Source organism: Tenrec ecaudatus, chromosome 2 (genome assembly GCF_050624435.1).
Source record: "Tenrec ecaudatus isolate mTenEca1 chromosome 2, mTenEca1.hap1, whole genome shotgun sequence".
In the NCBI taxonomy this organism is placed as follows: Eukaryota; Metazoa; Chordata; class Mammalia; order Afrosoricida; family Tenrecidae; genus Tenrec; species Tenrec ecaudatus.
In genome coordinates this window covers 186,980,216-187,002,548 of record NC_134531.1, presented here as the reverse complement: position 1 = coordinate 187,002,548, position 22,333 = coordinate 186,980,216, and the positions used below count along the sequence as shown (strand labels likewise).

The 22,333-nt window shown below is 45.7% G+C and overlaps 1 protein-coding gene across 2 annotated transcripts in view; it reads right to left on the bottom strand.

The window, feature by feature from the left end:
- The window catches only part of ATP6V0E1 (ATPase H+ transporting V0 subunit e1), a 41,158-nt gene extending 26,171 nt beyond the window's left edge, over positions 1 to 14,987 (bottom strand). The window contains exons 1-2 of one of the 2 annotated variants that reach the window (XM_075541958.1): positions 14,791 to 14,987; positions 4,795 to 4,842 (exon numbers count right to left, since the gene is read on the bottom strand). In XM_075541958.1, the coding sequence (XP_075398073.1) occupies positions 4,795 to 4,842; positions 14,791 to 14,894 (152 nt within the window). In that variant the 5' untranslated portion in view covers positions 14,895 to 14,987. The remainder of the gene's footprint in view (positions 1 to 4,794; positions 4,843 to 14,790) is intronic. The other variant, XM_075541957.1, reaches the window with a different exon arrangement.
- Between the last annotated feature and the right edge of the window lie 7,346 nt (positions 14,988 to 22,333).

Sequence of the window (22,333 nt, the reverse complement as noted above, 5' to 3'; positions counted from 1 at the left end):
CGATGTATAGAAGTAGTCTAGCTAAGGAATGCAGACGAAATCACAGAAACAGAAATATCATCAAGAGCTGCCAATAACACATTATTCAACACTACGTATGAAAGTGACTTGTCAGAGCATGGAACCAGAATCTGCTCTAACCTCTCGGCATGCCCAAAGGAAACACAGGAGGAGGAGCATGTTAACGACATCACCATGGCACGCATGCTGACAGAGAGCACACTGGAACACTATGGGTGAACAATCCATTTTTTCCCCAAAAAAATATGCAAGGAACAAAATCATCAGAGAAAAATCTATGTGATCTTTATTTGGATTTTGATTCAAATAAACTGTAAAATAAATTATGAGACAACTAGGGAAAATTCAGTATGATCCAATAGTTGATAGTATTAAAGAATAAACTTTTTACGTGTGATAATGGTATGGTGGCCATGCTTTTAAAAAGGGATGATGGGGGATTGGAGAGGCGCTGATACCAAGGACTCAATAGAAAATAAATGTCTAGAAATTAAAAATGGCAACATAGGTACAAATGTGCTTGATACAATTGATTGTTACAAGAGCTGTAAGAGCCCTCAATAAAATGTCTAAAATATAAAATCAAAAGGGATGATAGCTTGTGGATACACATTAAAATATTTACATTTACGTAGGTCTGGGATTTGCATCTAAGTAATCTAGGTGGAGGGAGGACCTGTGAAGATGAAACAAGAAAATCCAAAACAAAAGGATTAAAAAAGAAAAGCAAAAGACAGCTGCTGTAAAGGCATACAGAAGCGACCATATCAGTCTGCTTGGCTGGACTCTGCAGTGGAGTGGGCTGGCTCTGGGAGGTGGCCCTGTTCTGTGCCAAAACTTGCTTGAAAACCCGATCTCTGCATGGGTGTGCTCAGCCAATGCCTGGACAAGTGGGCCAGGGGGCCATGGACTGGGCAGGCGCTGGGTGACAAGGAGGTACTGGAAGGCTGCTAGGGTGAGGGAGTGGGGCTCTTTGAGGACCATGGCATGGAATTCTGTGGGAATGAGTGGATAGGGGCACCTGACTGGGAAATGGAAACAGAAGGCAGCAATAGGAGTGATTTGTTTACTGTGTCCTTTTAACTAAAGAGGGTTTGTTTGTTTTGTTCTAACCTTGCTTTATGAGGAGACTTCAAAAAGTTTGTGGGAAAATCCCATTATCTTTTCATTCGATTTTTCCACAATCTTTTGGAAGCCCTTTGGATCTCCAGTGCCTAGATCTAGGGCATCATGTAGTGGTTAGCAGCAGTTGAGTTAGCTGCCGCCCTCACCCCCACATAACCCCACAAGCCAACCCCCTGCACAGCACACAGGGCCACTGTGATCCACAGGGTTTCGTGGGCTGATTTTGTGGGAGATGACCACCAGACCTTGAAAGCTTCCTCGTCTGTCTTAGTCTAAAACCTCTTCAGCATGATGGGAACACACAGGCCTCTAACTGACCGACTGGCTGGGAGTGGAGCCCAGGCCTCCTTCGTGGAAGGTGAGGGTGCTCCTGGAGCCACCACGTCCCCAGATCCAGTACACAGGAGGTTCTAAATAAATGTCTATCGAGGGAATGAACACTAATGAGGCCTAATTATATACACACTACAAATGTTTGGTGAGCAAACTGTGCTTGCAAGGAACATCCAGTTCCTGGAGCTCGAATAATTTATTTTGTAAAAAAAAAGAGTGATAATACTGCTTTCATGTTTTTATTATAAGCTTTCACACAACTATTTCACAGAACTATCCTATGAGGTAAGCAGGCCAAATGTTATTTAGTCTAGAAGAACCAAGGTCTCCCGAACCCCAGTCAATGTTTCTGCTGCATCACGCTGCTGCAGGGAAGGTTCACAATTAATTAGTCAAAGACCAGAGAAATGACACACTTCCCAAGAAGCAACTGGAGCTTCACATTACAGCACTGAATTTCTAATTTACCCTGAAGATAGGCGTTGTGTGATGCTAGGGAAGCTACAGCATAATTTGATATTAAAAATTAACCTCTGACCAAGAGAAATGATAGAATAATAATAGGATTGCTGGGTGTTTATGAGACAATCATGAGCTTGTGCCTAAGAGAGGAGAAATCAGGTTTATAGCATTCAGACTTTCCTGTGCTGAACTGTTAACAGAAACAGGATTTTACTGGCAGGGATCTGGATTTATTCAGAGTTCAACTTAAGTTCCGCCCCACAGAATTAAACCTTAAACTAGAACAGACCAGAAGAAGGAGGGGGAAAACTGGCCCAAACAGAAGGCGATTTAAAAGCCCATGAATGTATTTCAAAACACGGCTTTGTTCAGGAAGGACCCGGTTTCTCTGGGTGTGCCGTGTTTCCAAAGAGGTCATTTTAAGAAAGCGCACTGCTGCCAAACAGGGAAGCTTTCTCCGAGCTTCAAATTCAGTACAGAATCCCATCCCTTTACAGATACGGTATGCAAAATACTGGAGGCGTCAAAGCAATCTGCATTTTTCAGGCAGATGTCTGGCTTTAAATGGGGCATATGGGGCAGGTTTTCACAGAAACTAACCAAAAACCAATTTCATACAGCTAATACTACCCAGCAGCTCCCCAGGAAATGGCCTCTGGACGCACCTAACTGGTAACACTGTGCACCACCTCTGTTACAACAGCAGCAACAGGGCTGAGCATTGTCACCCCAGCTTGCACGGCCCTCTGGGACAGAGGGAAAACGGTCCCCATCTAGACAGCAGCAGTAAGGGCTCCAAAAAACCTCAAAGTGAAAGAATTTCCAACCAAGTGTTATTTTTGTCCAGAGTGTACTTCAAAATGAAAATAACAGGCAGTGCGACTGATCAGAAAGGTTGTTTGTTTCGAGAACCAGAAAGTCAACAAAAGACTTTTGCTCCATCTTGGATTGATTTCAGGTTACTCCTCTGTACAATCATGTCCACACGTTTAGGACACCCCACCACCAGTGTTGTTAACACCACAGAGATCTTCAAAGCAGTGAAAACAAAGGTCTTTGGAATTACAGAACTTCACCTTGGCAGCCAGATTGATAAAGGGGTCCCTTGTTTGGGTCCCTGGTTGGTAGTTCAAATCCACCAAAAGGTTCCACGCAAGAAAAGCCTGGCAATCTGCTTCTATAAAGATTACAACCAGAGAAACCCCAGTAGAGCACAGTTGACGCTCTATAAACATGAGGTAACCATGTAACTCGATGGCAACAGATTTGGTTTGGTTTGGAGTTTCTAAGAGGTTGGCAATAGGATAGGTCACTGTTAGATTTCCTTTACAAAAGTAATTAATTCTTGGTAAACATATACCTTCAGTCTTCAGGACTGAAACACAGCTAGTCTAAGAATTGCCTCAACATATCATTTGCCACGTTTTCATCATAGAAGCTGAGCTATTACCTGGGAAAGTCTCTTTACTTTCTTTACCCAGAAAAAAAGATTAAGTTAGCAGAATTTGGAAAATCGTGTCATTTGGGATTTAGTAAGGAGCCCTGGTGGTGTGCTGGTTATGCATTTGGCTGCTAACCTCAAAAGTCAACAGTCTGAGACCCCCCCAGTTGCTCCCATAGAGAGTTGCAGTCTGGGAAACTCGCAGGGCAGGTCTACCCTGTCCTACAGGGAGGCTCTGAGTCGGCATTGACTTTCACGGCAGTAGGGAGGCAGCCAAACAGCAACATTTAGCACCGCTCTTCTTTGTGTTCTAGTTCTGCTTTAACCCCTAAAGCTGCACTGAAGCAAGAGACTGAATGATGGTCTAGATGGCCAAAATGCATGCAAACAATGCTCTGTCAGGGGTAGGTGCTAATCTACACCAAGAACTGGAGTTTGGCTCCTTTCGGCAAACTTCTTTGAGAAGCCACTGTGGGACATTCACAGAGCCAGGGTCACAGAGGGCTTTGCCTGGCCTTTTACCACTGCTTCCTCCTAACCAAGGGCACTTCGTGACGGTTCCACCAACACCAACACTTCCATACTACAAAGACCTCAGTAGACTAGAATACTCTTTTTTTAAACAGTTTATTAGCACTTTATCCACATCTCACACAATTTAATAATTCAATCATATCAAGAAGAGATGTACAATTGTCATCATATTCAATTCTAGAACATTTTCTTACTTGTAGTCATTGTTATCCATATAATTTTTTCCAACTGTGGCAAATATATACACAACAGAACATTTTCCAATTCCACTTCTACTTGTATAGTTCACTGTCAATGATTATACCCTTCATGTTGTCCAACCACTACTGTTATTCTTTTCCAAGAATGCTCTGTCTAAGAAAAGGAGAATGACTGGTTCTAAACTCTAAAGAGAAATCCCTCAAAGGATGAATGAATGTTATGGTACAAGAAACACATCTCAATTAACAGAAAAAGAAAGGCTCCCCAGGTCCCTTTGAGGACACTGGGGTAGCTGTGGATGGACGGACATCCAGTTCTTCCCTGAGGCTTAACTTTTCCATCCTCTTTCAGGAAGGGGAAGATGCAGTTAAGTCAACTGCATCCTGCCACTCCTGGTACTCGTGAGGACAAAAAATAATTCTCACACTGTATGTTTGCAAAAGGAATCATCTTCAATATCCTAAAATAGTTTTCATTCAACAATTTATAGAAATGATACAATCTATTCAAATACAGTAGTTGCTAATTATTATACTTTAATATACTTTACCATGAGAAACAGGGTCCAATGAAACAAAACTCCTGCTCTGCCCACTTGACTTTTAATCACATACATTACAAACAACAAGGCTCATCAACTTATAAAAAAAACAACTTGCAAGAGACAACATACTTACAAGAGGTAGCAGCAAACCGAACAAGTCACCAACATGGTAATGATGACTCTAAAAAAGAACAACAAAAGGTCTACATTATTAGGCAATCAACTAGGCAGTCCCTGCAGAATGGTTTACATTCCCTTCCCAAGCTATCAAACTGACATAGACTGTGCACAGAAAATGGATTTGCCCCAACCAGTGGAGAGGTCTGTGGGGCCAGGCCCAATCCCAACTACATGGACAGCGGCCCCTCCCCCCCAAAAGAATTTATTTCAGAGAACAGCACTGAAGCTGCAGCTCAAGGAGAGGGACATGACTGATCAGAGCACTCTGGAGCAAATGAAGGGGGAGGAAGAGAGAGTGGAGCACATCCTGGCCCACCAAGCCTTGAGGACGATATTCCCGCTCAGAGCAGTCAATCCAGAGAGAAGACCATAAGGCCAGCCCCACTATGCGAAACGACATTCCTCACTGACCCATAACCCTACAAGGGACAACACTGGAGACAGTGTGGGAATTCCACCCGATCTGATCCCACCACACTGAAGCAAAACACTAAAGGAGTGGAACAGAACAGCAAGGGGAACAGAGCAACAAAGTCCCCAGAGAATACCAAAAATAGACTTTGGGGCCAGGGCCTGGCGCACCATCAGATTCAACTGGAAAACACTCCTAAAGGCCAACAAACAGTCCTTGAACTAGCTACAAGCTTTTCCTGTTTGTTGTGGTTGTCATTGGCTTTTTGTTGTTTTGTTTTCTTTTGTTGCTTGGTTTTGCTCTGTCTTATTTTTTGTGCATGTTATTATCTCCACAGGTCTGTCTAAATAAGAGAGGCTGCATGAACAATCTGGAGGAGGAAACAACGGGGCCAACAGTTCCAGAGGGACATGGAAGAGGGGGGTGAGGGTAAGGAAGTGGTGTTAATAAACCCAGGGACAAGGGAACAACAAGTGATCCAAATTGGTGGTGAGGAGGGTGTAGGAGGCCTGGTAGGGCATGATCAAGGGTAATTTAACCAAGAGGAATTACTGAAACCCAAATGAAGGCTAAGGATGATAGTGGGACAAGAGGAAAGTCAAAGGAAATAGAGGAAAGAGCTAGGAGACAAAGGGCATTTATAGAGGTCTAAATAAAGGCATGTACATATGTAAATATATTTATATATGAGGATGGGGAAATAGACCTATGTACAAATATTTATAGGTTTAGTATCAAGGTAGCAGATGGACATTGGACCTCCACTCAAGTACTCCCTCAATGTAAGACTACTTTGTTCTATTAAACTGGCATTTCATGATGCTCACCTTTCCAACAGGACCACTGAAGACAAAGTAGGTGCATAAGCAAATGTGGCAAAGGAAGCTGATGGTGCCCGGCTATCAAAAGATATAGCATCTAGGATCTTAAAGACTTGAATGTAAACAAGCGGCCATCTAGCTCAGAAGTAACAAAGCCCACATGGAAGACGCACACCAGCCTGTGTGATCACGAAATGTCAAAGGGATCAGGTATCAGGCATCAAAGAACAAAAAGTCCTATCACTGTGTGCTCACCTCCCTGATAAGACCCCTGAAGACAAATGGGTGCATAAGCAAAAGTGGTGAAGAAAACTGATGGTGCTCGGCTATCAAAAGATATAGCATCTGGCGTCTTAAAGGCTTGAAGATAAACAAGCGGCCATCTAGCTGAGAAGCAACAAAGCCCACATGGAAGAAGCACACCAGCCTGTGTGATCACGAGGTGTCCAAGGGATCAGGTACCAGGTATCAAAGAACAAAATACATATCCTTGTGAACGAGGGGGAGTACGGATTGAGTACCCAAAGCCCATCTGTAGGCAACTGGATATCCCCTTATGGAAGGGTTTGGGGATTAGACCAGTCATTCAGGGTGCAGTGTAGCAACAATGAAAGATACAACTTTCCTCTAATGCTTCCTCCCGCCCCCTCCCACCCAAATGTCATGAACCCAATTCTAGCTTACAAATCTTGCTAGACCAGAGGATGTACACTGGTACAGATAGGAAGTGGAAACACAGGGAATCCAGGATGGATGATCCCTTGAGGACCAGTGGTGAGAGGGGCAATATCAGGAGGGTGGGGTGGAAAGGGGGAACCTATTACAGGGATTTACATATAACCTCCTCCCTGGGGAATGGACAACAGAAAAGTGGGTGAAGGGAGACGTCAGACCGTGTAAGATACGACAAAATAATAATTTATTAATTATCAAGGGTTCATGAGGGAGGGGAACAGGGAGGGAAAAGAAAAAAATGAGGACCTGATGTCAGGGGCTTAAGTGGAGAGAATGATGAGGACAACGAATGTATAAATGTGCTTTACACAATTGATGTATGTATGGATTGTGATAAGAGTTGTATATATAAGCTCCCAATAAAATGATTTTTGAAAATGAAATAAAATAAAATCAAAAAAGAAAATGGATTTTTTTCCTGTTCCCATGCCCAGTAGACTGCAGTGCACCCTGGGATGTAAGTAATTAAGGATCTGTAGGTGGAGAGAGATGTACTGATGCCACAGCTGAGATGTCAAACCCAAAGCTATGCGAGTCCATACAGGAAAGGTCACAGTGACCATTAGTTTGACATTCAAGCCACTTCCTCTACTTGGAGCAACAGGGCATTTCTGAAAATATCACTCTGTAGCCTGTACCTCTGACCGGCTCCAGGTCTATCTCTGAAAATCCAGCTGAATCTCTGACCAGCTGAATGTCAACATGTCCAAACTGAATTCATGAAATTCTCTTCCTCGAAGTGCTCCTAAATCTTCTACTCTCCAGAAGCAGCTCTGCCACTTCCACCCACCCAACTCACCGGTGAACCTGTCATCCTTGTTGCTCATCCTCTTTTGCACCCTCACACTCTGCACCAAAGGATGGACTCGTCCTTGAAGCACCGCTCCCCCTTATGGACTGACTTGCATGCCACCCCCAACATATGTCCTAACCCTATGGGACTTTGTCAAGCAATAAGGTCTTTGAGGAAGTCAGCGGTGAAGTTAACAGTTAGTCATACTGAAGAGCATCAACTATGCAGGGATGCAGAGACTGAGCTAGGCTGCAGGTGTGAGCCAAGGAAAGGCTTAGACTACCAGAAACTGGGAGAGACGAGATCTCATCTTTCCCCTAGTCTTTGGCAAGAAATGTGGTCCCTCCTACATCCTGAATTCAAACTTCTGAACTTTCAGCTTTCTGAACCATGAGCCAATTAAGCCACCACTTTGTGGTACAGCAACCCTAGGAATCTAAACACGCCCTTATCAATGTCTTCCTTTCTGTCAAGGTCACTGGCTGGATAACTACTGACAGATTCAAAACTGTCTTCCTTCCCTTCCCTTCTTTCTAAAACACTCATCACATTACCTTTTCACGGTTCCCTGTCCATCCTCCATAGGAAAAATTTCCTAAGAGGGGTCTCCATCCACCAGGGGCTGAGCAAGTCTATCTCCAAGAATGTAGGAAGCAAATAGCAAAGCTCATTTTTGTACTCATTTTCAGCCCCTCCTTTAGAAGCTGGCTCTAGGTGTATGGTGTTGGCACAGGCATTCCTACAACAGCTGTTCACTGAGTGTCTAGGATGTGCCGGGCTCTGGGGTAACAGAAATGAGCCAAACTACTGAAGTGGCCACATCTGACCTCACCACCACACCGCCCAAGGCTTGTTCCTACAAGGCCGAGGACAGACATGCCTCTACCCCACAACTTTCTTTACCCCATTCTGACACCAACTGTCCCTCCTGCGACACCCTACTTGTTTGCCAGGTCTAATCATTCACTGCAATGGCCACACAGAAATCACAGACAATGCTCATGACTATGGGGTTTATAGATAAACAAATGATGTGTATATGTATACAGACACGTTTATGAATATGTAGACACAAGGAAGTTTCAAAAATGTTCTTGCATATATTACTACAATAATCATTTTTTTAAGGAATGCAAAAAAAAAATCCTAGTAGGATCTCTCTCCTGGATTGAAATGGCCCAAAGGATGAAGGGCACAGGGAAAAACCAAGGGGAGACATGCAATAATCCAAACAGGTCCTTCTGGACTGGACTGGAACTCCCCTCACCTCACCATTAGTCTTCAACCCATCAACAGCAGTGAGCAGTAACACCAGGGAGGGAAGAGGACTTCAGAAAACAATCAATCCTTAGGACAACCACCCATTCGAGACCAAAAGGGCGACATCTGCACAGGGATAAAGTTCAGGAGACAAGAAGGGACAGGAAGAATGATGAACAAACACAGGGAGTGGAGTGAGCCCTGCTATACTGGGATTGCAGTCAATGCCACCAATCAAAATGTGCACGAACTGCTGATGAACAAACCAATTTGCTCTGCAAACTTTCACCTAAATCACAAGGAAAAGGTATGGGGCCCAAAAAAAAGCAAGTGGCCCAGGCTGGTCAGATTCTGGATCTATTTTGAAAGCAAAGTCATCAAAACACAGAATCTATAGATTACATTTGTAGCATATAAGCAAATATATATGAGGGTTTATGCTAAATTTTTTATAATTGTGTAATTAAAAGGCCTGGCAACCTATGTGATGACCAAGCATCATGTCTAGTTCCTCACATTTGTGATTAGTGTACACACACACCACCACCACCACCACCACCACCACCACCACCACCACCACCACCACCACCACCCCCTCTCAATGTCTTCTACTTTTAAACATCAACCCTCCAGTCTGGAAGGGAGGCCCTCACACACAGTGCTTGTTATTTCCAGTTCCAATTTCAGCTCATTTCCTCCATGCTCCCTTCATGTCCCTTCCATTGCTCCCTGACGTCCTCCAAGCCCACCCGAGGAGCTGAAACCGCTAAGGCACCTCTGGATCACCTGCTTCATAGTATAGCCGGAGACCAAAAGCTCCTTAACAACTCAGCTCCAAGAGGCCTTAGTACGGTAGCCAGGGATGGAATGTCATGACAGCATCTGGTTTTCAATTGGATCAACAACTTCTAATTGTATATAGAATATCTCTACCCAAGTAACGCATGAGTGGTAGAAAGTTTTAGTTTGTCATGCAGGTTGTAAGTATATGTGCGTTAATTATGCGGATACATTATTTGGGAAAAACATGGTATACTATATAGAGAGGAGGTGGGGCAGAGTAAAGCACACACAAACACACACACATATTCCAGATGGCACAAATAGCTAATCCATCCCCTGTGTCCTCCCACAGGTGCCGTAGAGGAAAATCTCACAATCTACTTCCCCAAATCACCTGTGAAAACCCTGCAGGGCACAGTTCTGTGCTGACACACTGGGGTTCACTATGAGTTACAACTCACTCCATAGCAACTAGTTTTGGTGTACAGATATATAGATATGGACCTATATATGGAATCCTGGTGGTGCAGTGGATTAAGTGTTGGACTCCCAACTGCAAGATCAGAAGTTCCCACTCACCAGCCACTCCAAAGGAAAATGACAAGGCTGTCTACTCTCGTGAAAATTTAGTCTCAGCGGTGATGTCCCCTCCCTAGATGACAGCGCAGCAGAGGACAGCCCTGAAGGTACAGTTCGGGGTGAGCAACTGGTCTGACCTGCCCACGTGGGAGGCAAACCAAGAGGGGAGTGCAACAGACCAGTGATGGGAGAGAAGCCACGAATCCCCCAAGGAATCCGAATCGATAGTAGACTTCTGACTCGGGGGCAGTACTTAGCACCCCATCTGAACTGGTTGGGGGGTTACTCACAAGGGAGTCACACTGAAACTCTATGGCATAACTAGAGTGGGGTGGGGTGCACTGGACTGCTCCATCCCTGACCTGGAGAACAGCAGCATAGACTTCCAGGATCCTTGCCTTTTGAATATGAACACTGCTCTGTATCATGATTTGTTCAGACTAGTGACCTTGTGTTTTTTTTAATCTTTTATCTTATTACAATTTTTTAAAAGTTTATCTATACAAGATATGCAGGTTAGGCAATCTTATGGTTTGTTCTAATAATGTGATACTATATGATAATCCACCTTTCCAACATGATTGCTGAAGACAAAATGGGTACATAAGCAAATGTGGTGAAAAAAACTGATGGTGCCCAGCTATCAAAAGATACAGCGAATGAACGGCATTTAACCACACACCCTCATCCAGGGGAAAACAACTGAAACCAGATGGGAAGGGAGACAGCAGTCAGTGTGAGATATGAAAATAATAACAATCTATAATCTATCAAGGGGCCACGAGGATGGGGAAGAGGAGGGTAAGAAAAATAAAAAAGAGGATCTGATCCCAAGTAAATGTCCGGGGAGGAGACGAGCCAGTCATGGGGCAGTGTGGCAACGATGAAACATACAACTTTCCTCTAGTTCTTAAATGCTTCCTCCCCCCACTATCATGATCCCAATTCAACCTTACAAATCAGGCTAACCCAGAGGATGTACCCTGGTACAGATAGGAACTGGGGAATCCAGGACAGATGATCCCTTCAGGACCAGTGGTGAGAGTGGTGATACCGGTAGGGTGGAAGTAAGGTGGGGTAGAAAGGGGGAACCGATTACAAGGATCTACATATAACATCCTCCCTGAGGGACGGACAACAGAAAAGTGGGTGAAGGGAGACGTCAGCCAGTGTAAGATAATGACAACGTAATAATAATAGATAAATTATCAAGGGTTCATGACGGAAGTGGGAGTGGGGAGGGAGGGGAAAAATGAGGAGCTGATGCCAGGGGCTTAAGTGGAGAACAAATGTTTTGAGAATGATGAGGGAAATGAATGTACAAATGTGCTTTAGACAATTGATGTATGTGTGGATTGTGATAAGAGTTGTATGAGCCCCCAATAAAACAATTTAAAAAAAGCAGGAGCTAGTATCAGGCATCAAAGAACAAAAAATCCTTCATTGTGAATGAGGGGGTTGTAGAGTGGAGACCCAAAGCCCATCTGTAGGCAACTGGACATCCCCTTACAGAAGGGTCTTCGGGAGGAGACGAGCCAGCCAGGGTACAGTATAGCACTGATGAAACATACAACTTCCCCTACTTCTTTAAAGCTTCTTCCCCCTCCCCCCCCCACTATCATGACCCCAATTCTACCTTACAAATCCAGCTAGACCAGAAGATGTACACTGGTACACTAAGAGCTGAAAACACAGGGAATCCAGGACAGATAGACCCCTCAGGACCAATAATGAGAGTATAGATATCAGGAGGGGAAGGGGAAGGTGAGAGAGGAAGGGGGAACTGATCACAATGATCTACATATAAGCCCCTCCCTGGGGGACAGACAGCAGAAAAGTGGGTGAAGGGAGACATTGGACAGTGTGAGACATGAAAAAATAATAATTTATAAATTATCAAGGGTTCGTGAAGGAGAGAGGGTGGGAGGAGGGGGGAATGAGGAGCTGATACCAAGGGCTCAAGTAGAATCAAAATGTTTTGAGAATGATGATGGAAACAAATGTACAAATGTGCTTGACACAATGGATGGATGGATGGATTGTGATGAGTTGTGAGAGCCCCCAATAAAATGATTTTTTTTTTAAAAAACAGGAGCTAACTGAATTCCTGGAACACTGATCCTTTCCCCTCACCTAATGGTAAGGAAGCCACTGTGGAAAATACTTGAAGTTATTAAAGACTCTAAGATTTCTAAAGGGGCCCTGATAGTACTGTGGGATAAGTGTTAAACTGTTAACTGCAAGGTTGCAGGTTCTAACCCACCAGCCACTCCAGGAGAAAGAAGAGGCTGCCTGCCTTAGTATAAAGATTTACAGTCTCAGAAACCTTCAGAAGTCGTTCAACTCTGTTCCATATAGGATCACCATGAGTCAGAATTGCCTGGCAGGTTGTGGGTTTGGTTGAGTCTAGTGGATTCCTAAAATGAAGGAAAACACGAAAAATAGGGACAGTCAGGGAAGCTGGCTCCAGGCAAACTTGACTTATCCATCCTTTTACAGGTGTAGGAAAGAAAGGAGTCAAGGACTTGCTTTAGGATCTTCGCAGAGTTTTCCCTTCTCCTCACCGGCCTCACCAGGGGCTGCTAAATCCTCAAGCTCCAGCATCCTAGGGGGCACAGCTCTGCCAAGGAAGAGGGGGGCCATCCAGGTCCTTTCTCCTCTTTCCTTAGCTCCTCCGGATGTTTGTCATCCCTCAATTCAGAAATGTTCTCCTGACCTAAATAATCACCATCACTTTCCTTGTGGTTGTAAAGCTCCTTCATGCATCTAAATTGTTTAGATTATGCAGTCTTTTCGGGTGGTCCGGGGGCACTAGTACAATTCAGTAGGCATGGTTTCATTGTGCAATGAGAAAATGGGAGCAAGGAAAAGCAAGCTCTGTGGTCCACGGTCACAGGAATCCTCCACCAGTAGTGTTTCTGACAGTGTAACCCAAGAACTCCTAGGGGACACTGGCTTCAAAGCCTGCTCCATTCTGTCAAGAGTAGGAAATACAAGGACAGGGGGAGGCTGTGAATCTGGATAATCTCTCTGGATAATGTATCACTAGCAGGTCACATACCTGCCTCTAGACATTCAAGCTAGAAAGTAAGCAGCCCAGGTACTCCAGGTGGGGATCAGGGTGGGGGTGTTACCCTGGATAACCACAATGGCATCAGGGACCACAAGCAGGCCCCAACGAGGGTGAGTGGAAGAGTGCATCTTTAAGAATAGAGTGGTCAGTACTACCACCACGTAAACTCTTGAGGGGGCTTCAAAAAGGTCATGGAAAAATGGAGTTAGAACTCTCTAAAGATGCCTCGTAAAGGTTTTCTGTGTAGAAAGCTGCAAAGGCAGTGGGGTAACAATGGAGCTGAAGGTACTCCAGTAGGAGAAACGAATCTTAGACACTAAATTTAATAAATTGTTTTAATAACACCAAAGTTAGGTACTCTACATCAAACAGTAACACCAAGACCAGCTGCAAGCTGGAGGGATGACTGCGTAACACCTCTAACCAGGGTGCGTTGGGGGCTCAGAAGGGAAGACTTGATGCGTGCAAACCACAGAAATTCAACTCCCACTTTTCCTTTGGAAAACAGCGAAATATTTTCAGGCTGGAGAGAAGTTACATTGCCAAGCAAGTTTATTTCGGAGAGTAAACGGGCACCCAAGTCACAAAACACTACCGCAACGGTAACATGGTCTTTCCTTTAATACAGGCGACAGAATTGGCCATTCAACAGGTATGTAAGGAGAGATGACGTTTCTGGCCCAAGGTGACCAGCCTAAGTTCCTCCACATGATCTTCAGCTGAGAAAAAAATGACTCAACAGCAAATGAGGAACCAGAGGGAGGATGTTCCCAAGATCCTCTGGGGATTAGGTCTTCTTTCATTGCCCAATTAAAAATGAAAAATAAGCTCATAAAAAAAGATAAGGCTCTAAGTGAACAAAGAAGTCTGAGGGGTGTTTTCGGTCCCGTTAGCAACCATTCCAAGAAGCTCTTCCCTGCCACCAGCGCGGACGCGCCCCCCAGGAGTGTGACGCAGGGGTTTCTGAACAATGCGTCCCGCGCACGCCGCGGGCGAGTCACGCTGTGGTCACAGGCCGCGGCTCCCTCGGGGCGCCCACTAGGTGCACTGCCCGCCTCAAGCCTCGTCCAGCACGCTTGTCCGGCACGCCGCTGCGACAACACGTGACGAAGCGGAGGCGGCGGTGCTTATTTCCCCCACCGACCCCCGCAAACGCGCAGCGCACCAAGGGTCGTTTGGCTGGAGAACGGGGTCACCGGGGCGGCGATCGACCAGGGTCGAACTCCAACTTCCCTTCGAGTCAGAATAAACCCACTGCCACCTGCGCGTTCCTCACACCGGGCCCCGTGCGGGCGACTCCCCTCACCTCGTTTCCGGGGAGCGACCCGAGTCACGGCGGCCCTCCCGCGAAGGCCCCGGCAGACACGCAGGGGCTGCAGCCCGCGGCCAGGCCTGCGTGGGACCCCCGCCCGACACCTGAGAGCCCCTCGGGGTGCCGGGGCCCGACGCGCCCGCCCCGCGCGCCCCCGCCCCGGCGGGTCGCGCGCACTTACCCTCGGTTAGGGCCCTTGGGGATAAACCAGGGCACCACGAAGCCCACGAAGCCCCAGAACACGCTCATCACAATGAGAGGCACCGTGAGCCCGCTGTACGCCATGGCTGTCGCCCGAGTGGCCAGACCCGGCCAGCCGCCGCGCTTGGGTCCCACCCGGAAGTGTCAACACCGGACCGCGTGACCGGCGCGCGGAAGACCCGCCCCGCGCCCACGTGACCAGGCGCCGGGACTCCGCCCCTCGGAGCCGCCCCCAACCCCGCCCGCACCTGGGCGGGTCTTCGTCCGCGCTCGCTGGAAGGCCGCCGCACCCAGCGCGCTGAGTGTCCTGTCACCAGGGACTCGGCCACAAATTTTCCATGAGAGCTCCCTCTTTAGAAACAGAGCTGTACAATTCTCCTCGCAAGTCCGGATAGGGCAGAGGATGGACACTGGTGCAGACAGGAGCTGGAGGCACAGGGAATCCAGGGTGGATGATCCCTTCAGGACCAGGGGGTGAGGGGCGATGCTGGGAGAGTAGAGGGTGAGTGGGTTGGAAAGGGAGAACCGATTACAAGGATCTACATGTGACCTCCTCCCTGGGGGACGGACAACAGAGAAGGGGGTGAAGGGAGACGCCCGACAGGGCAAGATATGACAAAATAATAATTTATAAATTATCAAGGGCTCATGAGGGAAGGGGGAGAGGGGGGAAATGAGGAGCTGATGCCAAGGGCTTGGGTGGAGAGCAAATGTTTTGAGAATGATGAGGGCAATGAATGTACAGATGTGCTTTACACAATTGATGTATGTATGGATTGTGATGAGTGGTATGAGGCCCCAATAAAATGATTTTAAAGAGAGAGCGCGCGACTTATAGTTATTTACAGCTTTGTTACTATTGTTGGGTGCCGTTGACTTGGACATGTCATTTACAGGTGCAGATCTGGACGTCTTTCTCCCGCGGATTGCATTGGGATGGGAGCGCGACTCTGGGTAGCACTGATCCATCGCACAACCAGAGCTCGCTCTTGAAGCTCGCTTGTTGCGTGCCCTGATTCCAGGCTCACTCATAGTGATCCTGTGCACAACAGAAGGAATTATTCTGCCTAACCTCTAAATTGTCACGTTCGAGCTCCTTGTGGAAGCCGCTTGTCAATCCATGCCATCGTTGTCTTCCGTTTGTCTCTGCCCTTCTATGTACCACGCGTGATGTCCTCCAGTTTGCAGCTTTAACTACCTGTTAAACTGCAACGGGCATATAGAGACTTCAACGACGGTAGGCTGCTCCTCAGACGTCTTCCTCTGAGCTCTAAAACACACGAGCTCCGTTTGAACTCCCTACCGCATGAGGTTTATTTCTACTTTGCACTTGTGAAGAAACTGAGGCTCAGAAAGAAGTTTAAGGATGTTGCCTAAAGTCACACAGATAGAGCTGTGGGGTTAGTTGTGTCTTTGGCTCCTCTTGTCCCCGTCCCCACCCCACCCCCACACACAAATATGAGGAGGTTTCAAAAAGGTCATGGGAAGATGGACTTAACCTCTTAAGGCCAGGTCAGCAATTTGAAACTAGCAGCCTCTCCAATGGAGAAAGATGAGGCATTCTACTCCGCTAAAGAGGATGGCCCAGGAGCGGACAGCGTTCCATTCTCTTGTACTTGATGGCACCTACAAATAGTCTATATGTGGGCTAGTACTGTTGGTCAATAGCTCCCTCTATCAGTCAATCTGTCAAAATCATGTTATCACACACAGAATATGACAAGGCTAGGAACTAGGAGTCCGAGGGTGATGCACTCCAGACACTAACAGTCTATTTTAAGAAACAAATTGAAGAACGATGGTTCTCAAAGTGAGGCCCATGACTGCTGGAAGGTCCTGCAGTGACTCGTAGTAGCAGGTTTTTGAGATCTTCTTTCTAATTGGGAATCGTGAATTGTTTGGTTTCTTCTTTTTTTAACGTGTGTGTGTGTGAATTTGGTGAGAGTTTACAGACCAGATAATTTCACATTCAACAATTCATACACATTCTGACTCATCAATTGCAATCCCTCAATGTACCATCACTGATCCCACTTCTTCCCTGTTTCCATCCCTCCCTCTTTCCTAACCTGCTGAACTAAGTCTTGGGCAAATAAATGCTGCCTTTTTTCTCAAATGGTTGATTATTCTAACAGGGAGGTGAGTTCAATGTCAGATCTAAAGGGTAAGGACCTTTGTTGGTCTGGGAAGACTAGAGAAACAAATCCATAGAGACTCATGTATGTATAAGAAAGAGGTTTATGTAGAAAGCAAATATTTTGAGAATGATGATGGCAACAAATGTGCTTGACACAATGGATGTATGTATGGATTGTGGTAAGAGTGGTACAAGCTACCAATAAAATGATTTTTTTAATTTGATATGGTAATGATTGTACAATTTTCCTGATATGAACTACTAAAGTGTGTTACATAAATTATGTGCCAATAAAACTATTTAGAAAAAGAAAAAAAGGAAGAGCTTTAGATACAAAAGCAACTGAAAATTGAGAAAACATCCCAGCCCAGTCCAGATCAAGTCCATAAGTCCAATATTAGCCCAAATGTCCCATACCAGTCTATAAAGCCCTCTTCAGACTCACAAAACACATGCAATGATGCCCAATGCAGGAAGATTACAGGCCAGTGAGTTCAAAATCTTGTGGATCCAGTGGCGTTAGAGGCATCTCAGCTGTGATAGGTTTATTGTGCCAACCTGGCCAATGAACATGTGGGATTAATTGAAGGGCAGAGATAAATGGCTTGGTGAGCCTCGCCTTTCTTCTCTCTTGCTCTTTGATGATGGGACCAGTGTGTGGCTGCTTTAGCCTCTCTACCTCAGTTTGCAAGCTACACTACCTTTGGGACACCTAACCCGTGGACTGTGTTGCTATAGTTTGAGGTTCCTTCAAGACCTCCTTCCCCACGCTACTGGAGTCTACATCACTTGAGCTGGGGACTGTTGAACCTATTGAATCTGGCTGTTGGTGACCTGGCTTGCTGTTTGCTGCCTGTGGCCAGATTGCCTGAATTGCTCTACAGAGGGCTCAGCTGCTTCCTTGACTTGCACCTGGCAGCCCTTGAGACTGGAAGGACTGCCAGTGTATTAGCTGTCTCACGGAAGTGAGTGCACTAAGCCATTTATATTGCTCTATAGACGAATAAGCTGTTTCTTAAGTTGTATATTTACCTATCTATATAAATATATATAAAATCATAAGTGTCCTGGTTTTGTTTCTAACGTATCAGTGCTGGCAGGGTTCTCCACATGGTTTGTTTCAGCTCCCAGGGCACAGGGCTCTGTCACCATAGCACCATGTCTTGTAGTAGAGCGTCTCTCGGGGAGTGAATAGAGTGTGTGGCTCCTGCCTCCAAGGAGGAAATACAGGAATTTCCAGATCCTCAGGGGAAGGCCATCCCCACACAGAGGCCTCATTGGCTCTGACCCAATTGACAGACTAGACTCCACCCTACATTCTTAATCCTCTCAAGTCCCAAATTGACACCAGATGATGTAAATACCACAGGGCCCTATAGTCTTGGGAGTTTCGTCATTCTCTATCTGACCAATAAGCATGCTCTCGTTTATGATGCTGCATTTTCTTCTACATTTTCCTCATTCTACCCAGGAGTTTCTAATGTGATCCTTTTCAGAACAGTTGGTAGTCTTAGTGGGAGACCATCGGTTGGTTTCAGGTGGAGGAGACAGCTGTTTGCAGGGGTCATTATTAGCCTATGGACGGTATGTTTCCACGTCTTTCTAGTTTCTTCCCGCTTCTTTCCTCTGACTAGGAAGAGACCAATAGCTGCATAGATGGCTGCTCATGAATTTTTCAGACACCAGTCACTACTCTCACCAAATTAGAATGTAGAACATTGCCTCTGCGCACTAGGTTCTGCCAGCTGACCTTGATGTCCCCTGAGACTATGACGCTGATCCTGATGGCCCCAATCCATTAATTCTTGCTGAATTTATTCACCGCAGACAGTATAATTGAAAAATTGAATGCTGAAGCATGATGCGAATCCATTTATTTTCTCATAAGCCATACATTAAAGAATTCTGCAAAACTGTGAAACAACAGTCCTCCTCTCACTCTGGAGTCTCTGGGTGCTGCAAGCGCATTAGGGCACCACAGACTCCATGGAAGAAAGGAAGGCCTAGTGATCCACTTCCAAACCATCAGCCATCCGCCCTGTAACATAAACTTCCCTTTGGCACACATGGGACCACGCGTCAGTTGATTCAACAGCAATGGGGAACTTTTCATCAAATTTACAAACAAGTAGTTATTTTTCCACATCCCCAAATGCAGATAAAACAACGTGATTTGAATCATTATTGTAAGTGGGCAATAAAGACAGTTTTGTTGGGCAAATCTGCTCCAAGAGACCTCTTTAAAGTATTAAAAGGCAACCATGTCATTTTGAGGACCCAAGCTATATTTCCAAATGATCCATACCATGGGAAGACAGTTGGACAATGAATAAAGATGGGAAGAAATAATTCCGTTGCATGATGGTGTTGGTAAAGACTATTGAACCACTGGCTGCCGAAAGAGCGCACAGATCTGTCCTGGCAGAAGTATAGCTAGAATGCTCCTTGGACGGAGGGCCGAGGATTTGCCTCCTGTACTTTGGACATGTTATTAGGAGGGACCTGGAGCAGGACATCATACTTGGTAAAGAGGGTCAGTAAAGAAGACCTTCAGCGTCATGGATTGACAGCGGCTACAACCATGGGCACAGACACAGCAAGGTGGTGAGGTTGACGCAGGACTGGGTAGCATTTCCTCCTGTTGTCCACTGGGTCACTACAAGTTGGAACCAACTCAAAGGCACCTAATGACAATGACAGCACTGACTAGATGCATGAGGAGGTCCAAAACTTAAGTTAGCAGAGTTTTCGTATTGTAGGTGTGCTGATATATGTAAACTGGGCTTCCAAAAATTTTTTGTTATAACAAAGTATAGGATTCTTTTTATAAAACATTAACTCATTTCTGTTGAAACACTGCACAAAGATTGTGTCCACAGTCGTTTTGGTATCACTCCCTGAGTGTCACTGGAGTGGTCCACATCCCAGCCCCAAGCACCTCGTAACTTTACTGCATTCAGAAGTAGTTATCTGAAGCACCAAATCTTGGACCCTTCAAATCCCTCTGCCCTCGAGGCAATTCCAACACTTTCTGAATGGAAAAAAAACTGCTCCCTAAGATTTCTGAGACTAAGTTTTATGCAACTGACTGTCTCATCTTTGCTCGAATCGGAGCAAATGACTCCTAGGAGATACTGTAATTTGAGTGTACAGGTGAGTGTAATGACTGGACCCAAACACATCCAAATATGCCCTACGAAGCTCTAAGTGTAGCCTCGTATGGCCTCTTTTTCTGCAACTTTGGAACCCTAAAACACGCATTGGCCAAAAAAAAGACAAATCTCAAACTAGAAAACACACTATACAACTTAGTATTTGATAATTCATTATTCTCACTAGACATTATGGGGGCTTTACAAAGCTCATGGAAAAATGCCATTAAAAAGATTTTCCTCCTAGGGGAACAAACAATGGATAAGTGGATGAGGGGCGACGGAGGATGATGTAAGATATGAAAACAATTATCAAGGGTTCATGAGGGAGGGTGGGGGAGGGGGAAGAAATGGGGAGCTGATATCAGGGGCTCAAGTGGGAAGAGAATGCTTTGAAAATGATGGTGGCAGCATATGTGCAAATGTCCTTGACCCACTGGATGAATGTATGGATTGTGATGAGATGTAACAGCCCCCAATAAAGGTATTTAAATGAAAAAAGGATTTTCCTACAAATTTTTTCAAGTTATGTTTAAAATTACCTTAATGATTTTTGAACGTTTTATTGTGAACTGAGAAAATGATGACAGCAGGCCCCCAATAGCTCAGTTTGCTTCATGCCATTGATTACAATCCTCACACATACAACATGGCTTTGCCCTCTCCCTCCGAGTCCTCCTTCCATGCCTCTTCCCTAACCGTCTGAACTCTGTCCGTGGATACATAATGCCCGTCGGATCTCAAATGCTTAGCCAGTGAGCATGCCTCTCCTCGTAGTTCTCCTACAGACCTAGGAGTTGGCTGGAAATTGAGCCTTGGGGTTTTGTTTATTTTAAGACCTCAACTGTGACTAAGGGCCATAGGCCCCGGGGTTCTCCCACTCTATCCAACCTGGTCTTATTGATTTTGAATTCTCACATTTTCTTCTTTCTATTCAGGGCCTTCTAATGTGATCCCTTCCAGAGCGGCTAATAGCGGTAACCAGCATCTGAGCTGTGTGGTGGGCAGTTAGTTACTACACACAGTAAAACCTGGCAAAGATACAATTGGTGTTAAGAAAGAAACCTACCAGGAATGGAAAATTCAAATGTTTTCCATTAAAAACAAGCAAAAGAAAAGTGGCAGGAGCAGAAACCTTAGGGGACCTGAAACAAGTATGGCAGCCCCTGGGCTCAAAGGAGCCATGGTGGCACACTGGGTTCCTTCCATGTGAAGCAGCCGACAGCTTGAAACCACCAGCAGCCGGCTCCAAGCAAACCTCAGCTTCCATTCCTAGTTACTGAGAAACTCACAAGGGCAGTTCTACCCTGTTCTGCAGGGTCACTTAAGTGAGAATGCACTTGATGGCAGCAAGGTTTTTATGTTTGTTTTTGTGGCTCAAACCCTAGCTCCATCTGATTCTGATTAAGCTAAACTCATTTTTTCATCAAAATGAGAAATAGCCACTCATTAAGGTAAGCCGTTACTGGAGAACCTTAAGAGGCTTGAGTTTGATGTATTGTAACCAACAGATTAAGAGACTTGAGTTTGATGTATTTGTAACCAACAGATTTTTATTTTTCAAAGGGACAGGGTCAGATTTGACAGAGTTCTAATTAAACTTAGAAAAATGAGTGTTAGACCTGGGGTTGAAAGCTGAGATGGCAGGTGGGGGGCAGGCATATGGAGCATTCTCAAAACACACACACACACACACTAAAAATGCCCCACCCAAACTCTGCCACTGAGTAGATTCTGACCCCTAGTGACACTGAAAGACAGCGTAGAACTGCTCTTGCTGCTTCTGAGGCTGGAGTCTTTGAGGAGGCAGGCTCACCATTCTCTTGCTCAAACTGACCTTGGGCTTAGCAGCCCAGCAAGTAAACCACTCCACTGGCAGAGCCCCTTCAGTGAACTCTCAGCTGCACGGGACTGATGCCATGCAGGACATGAGCCTTGTGCAGTCTAGTGAAGCACATTCTCTAAAGTGTCTCCATATGGACGTTTTCCATGTTGGAAAGTGCATTAACCAGGATGAGCTGGATCAGTCACATGGAAATGGTATCTGCACAGTCAAGACTCTGAGGAGGGAGCAGAGGATACTGGATTAGGTCAGCGGGCAGGGGGAGCACAGGGCAGCACCAGATCCAGGCTGAGTGGGCCAGCTGCCCCGTCTTCCCACCCCATCATGCAGGTCCAAGCTGGACCAGAAATACCATTTTGGTGTCCAACAGATTACACAGATTGACAAGGGA